Source organism: Nestor notabilis, unplaced genomic scaffold (genome assembly GCF_000696875.1).
Source record: "Nestor notabilis isolate BGI_N333 unplaced genomic scaffold, ASM69687v1 scaffold27674, whole genome shotgun sequence".
Lineage (NCBI taxonomy): Eukaryota > Metazoa > Chordata > Aves > Psittaciformes > Psittacidae > Nestor > Nestor notabilis.
Window position 1 is genome coordinate 1 of NW_009924701.1, and position 3,199 is coordinate 3,199.

The 3,199-nt window shown below is 47.5% G+C and overlaps 1 protein-coding gene across 1 annotated transcript; it reads left to right on the top strand.

The window, feature by feature from the left end:
• Positions 1-202: 202 nt before the first annotated feature.
• Positions 203-2,773, top strand: EXOSC2 (exosome component 2; the record flags this gene model as incomplete). Its single annotated transcript, XM_010012736.1, has 6 exons — positions 203-278; positions 739-804; positions 957-1,025; positions 1,889-2,065; positions 2,250-2,378; positions 2,660-2,773. Coding segments are annotated over 6 exons (598 nt in total), but the record flags the coding sequence as incomplete, so codon positions are not given.
• Between the last annotated feature and the right edge of the window lie 426 nt (positions 2,774-3,199).

A 3,199-nucleotide genomic window follows, 5' to 3' on the forward strand; every position in this document is an offset into this window, starting at 1 on the left:
CCAACCCAAACCATTCTATGATTCTGTGAGGCTGGAGGCACTGAGCAGAGCTGACTCTGATAATGGTTCTGAAATCCTGAGTTCATATTTATACAGACTATGAAGCCTGAAGTAGGAGATGTCCTTGGCTGGCTGCGGGACACCCCGCTCTGCTGCTGTTAACTTTTAAGTGTGTATCAACAGATTATTCTTCCTTCCCCAGGTTCAGCACAAGCGATGGGAAAAAAAAAGATTCAGTCCTGCTGCTGTCGTCTATAAACTTACCTGGTGGGGAACTGGTGAGTGTAGTTCACGCAGAGCGGCGCCAGAGCCGTGTGGTCTCCTGCTTGCATGGGAGCTCTGGCGCCCTTCACACAGTACGCAAGGGTAGTGTTGGGCTTTGGGAGGGGGTCTGCATTGCTCCAGTATGTTTAACTCTCGGTGTTATTTGGACATAAACACTTCAGTGATCTGAAGATGTGCCTTTGGCAGCCGGACTGCATTTTGCTTGGCACCCAGCGGTCCCCCCGCAGTGTGTTAACTGATGTTTTCTCTTCAGAGCTACTCGTAACTTCTCTTGCATTGTGCAAGAAAATCATGGGTGGAGAGCAGGGGCGGCCATGAGAGGAGATCAGTTTGCCCTTAGTGGCACGATTCAGTTTTGGGCTTGACAGTCCTGGACTGATGGTTGGGCTCAATGATCATACAGGTCTTTTCCAACCTAGTTGATTCTGTGATTCTGTGATTCTGTGATTTCAGAGAAGGAGATCAATAGAAGATGAGCTTGCAATGAGGGACTGTCTGCAGGAAGGGGACCTCATCAGTGTATCCTTCTACTGCCTGCACTCAGAAGAACCAAGGGCATGGGGAGGTGGTAACGAGCCTGGGTGGTAGTGAGAGATCTCTGCTGCAGGCAGCCAGTGGCTGGTGGCACTGGGCAGCGTTAGGGACTTTGTTTCCTTAAGTGGCACTGACAGGCAGAGGTGCAGTCTGTATTTGCTGATGGGGCATTATCGCTGCACACCCGGAGTCTGAAATACGGGAAGGTAAGTTGTTCAAAAGCACTTGATCTTGGCCTAAATCTGCTCCATGTGACATCCTTTTGGAGGGATTTTTAAGAGAACAGCTTTGGAGTAGAGCAAATGTTGTTGTAACTCGTTCCTGCAGACGGAGGAAGAATATTAGCTCCTCTGTGGTTACACCAAGTAGAGTTTCCCCAAAGCAGAGGAAGTGCCCTTGAATTGCCCCTTTGAGCTGTTGTTCTCCCAGTCCACAATTACATCCTGCAAAGCCTGTTTCCCCCACTGTCCGCTTGGGAATTAAGCCCTGGGGAGAAATCTTTTGACTCAAACTTCATCACTGCTTTTCTGTGGGCCATTGCCCCTGTGACTTCTTTCTTTCTCTCCAGGGCTCTATTTTAGGCTTTATGCAGTTGGCATTTATCTCTGGTTTTGTGCACTGAAATAAGCCAAGGGGCCGTTGGAGTGCAGGCTGCAGTTTGGGATTACCAGACCAAGGGTATTAGCACTTAAAAGATGAAAGGGAAGTGTTCTTATTGCACAAAGGGCGAAGGACAGTGATTGGATTAAGAAGGAAAATGTTCTGCTAAATTGGGCCTCTCACTCCTCGTTTTTCTGCAGGGATGGTTGATGTGTAGTTATGATCAAGATATTATTAACATTTGTGCCAAGCACTTAGAGTATTCTTCATCTTCAAAGGGCTGCTCAGGCATTAACTAATCCTCGCAGCAGCACTCCCAGAGGCAGGCAGGTTTTATATTCATTGTTCCACAGGAAAAGGTGTTAAAATTGACTGGTTCCTAGACTGGGAACGGAGTGCATGTCGGTGACTTGATGTGATCTGTGGTGGCTCATATCTCTCACGCTGAGTCTCATGGTCTCCTCTTCAGCTTTCCCAGGGTGTGCTCGTTCAGGTCTCTCCGTCTCTTGTGAAACGCCAGAAGACTCACTTCCATGACCTGCCCTGTGGTGCATCTGTGATCCTCGGCAACAACGGTTACATCTGGATCTATCCAACTTCAGAGCAGAGAGATGAAGAGACGGGGGGCTTCACCACCAACTTGGAGGTGAGGGTTCAGGGAAGATCGGCCTTCTCCTCCCAATGATGTTTTCTTAGTCTAACGTAGTCAGAGGCACGTGAACAATCTGAGACTTTCCAGATTTGGCATTAGGTTCATGGCAAAGCTTTTTTTACAGTAGGCTTGCATTATTTCCCTGTGTATTAATCTCTTTTCCTTTGTCCTTCCTCAGCCTGTTTCCATGTCTGACCGGGAGGTGATCTCACGGGTCCGAAACTGCATTGTAGCTCTGGTTACTCATAAGTTGATGCTCTTTGACACCAGCGTCCTATATTGCTATGAAGCATCCCTTCCTCATCAGGTACAGAAACTGGTGGTGTTTACTTTATTCCATGCTGTGGGGAGGGAATGGAAAGGCCTCCTCAGTTGCTGAAGTTAGGTGGTGAGGCTTCCTTTTGGCTTTCCAAAGCATCCTGGTAGTAAGTGACAATATGAACTTCCCCCCTTCTTCCATAGTCTTATTTGACCACGACCCTCTAAATTCACTGCTCATTGCTATGTGTCAGGGACCTCCGTCCCCAGGGAGTGTGCAAAAGTAGTAGTTGATTTTTGGTGCCAATGTTACTTTTCTTTCCACTGCAGATCAAGGACATTCTCAAACCGGAGGTGATGGAGGAGATCGTTCTGGAGACCCAACACAGGTTGCTGGATCTGGAGGGATAGGGCACATGGCCAGAAGCAGTCATTTGAAGTCCCAGCGTGGCAGCGTTTGATTCCCAGTATTTTATGATTTCTTTTTTTCAGTGTTCTAGTCCCCAACATTCATTCCATGCTTCAGAAACCACCAGAATTCCTCATTTTAACTCCTGGGATACGTCTTGAGCCCTTTTAGTACAGTAGTACTAAGCAGTGCTTAAGTACAACAGCCTTTTAGTGCAGTAGCCTGAAAAATTGGTATCTGACCTTTGTGAAGATGCAGGGACAACTGGGACATATCCCATAGCACTTGTTGCTGTGTCTAGTGCCCCTGAATATCGTGCAGAGTGATAGAGAGGAAGGGATGTGTTTTGTGATGCTTCCCTCTCCCCCAAAGCTTTCTAAATGGTTTTGATTTGCCTTTACTGTGATACAGATTTGCCAGCGTGCCCTCTGATTGAGAGCTCTTTTTCTCTCTTGTACCTG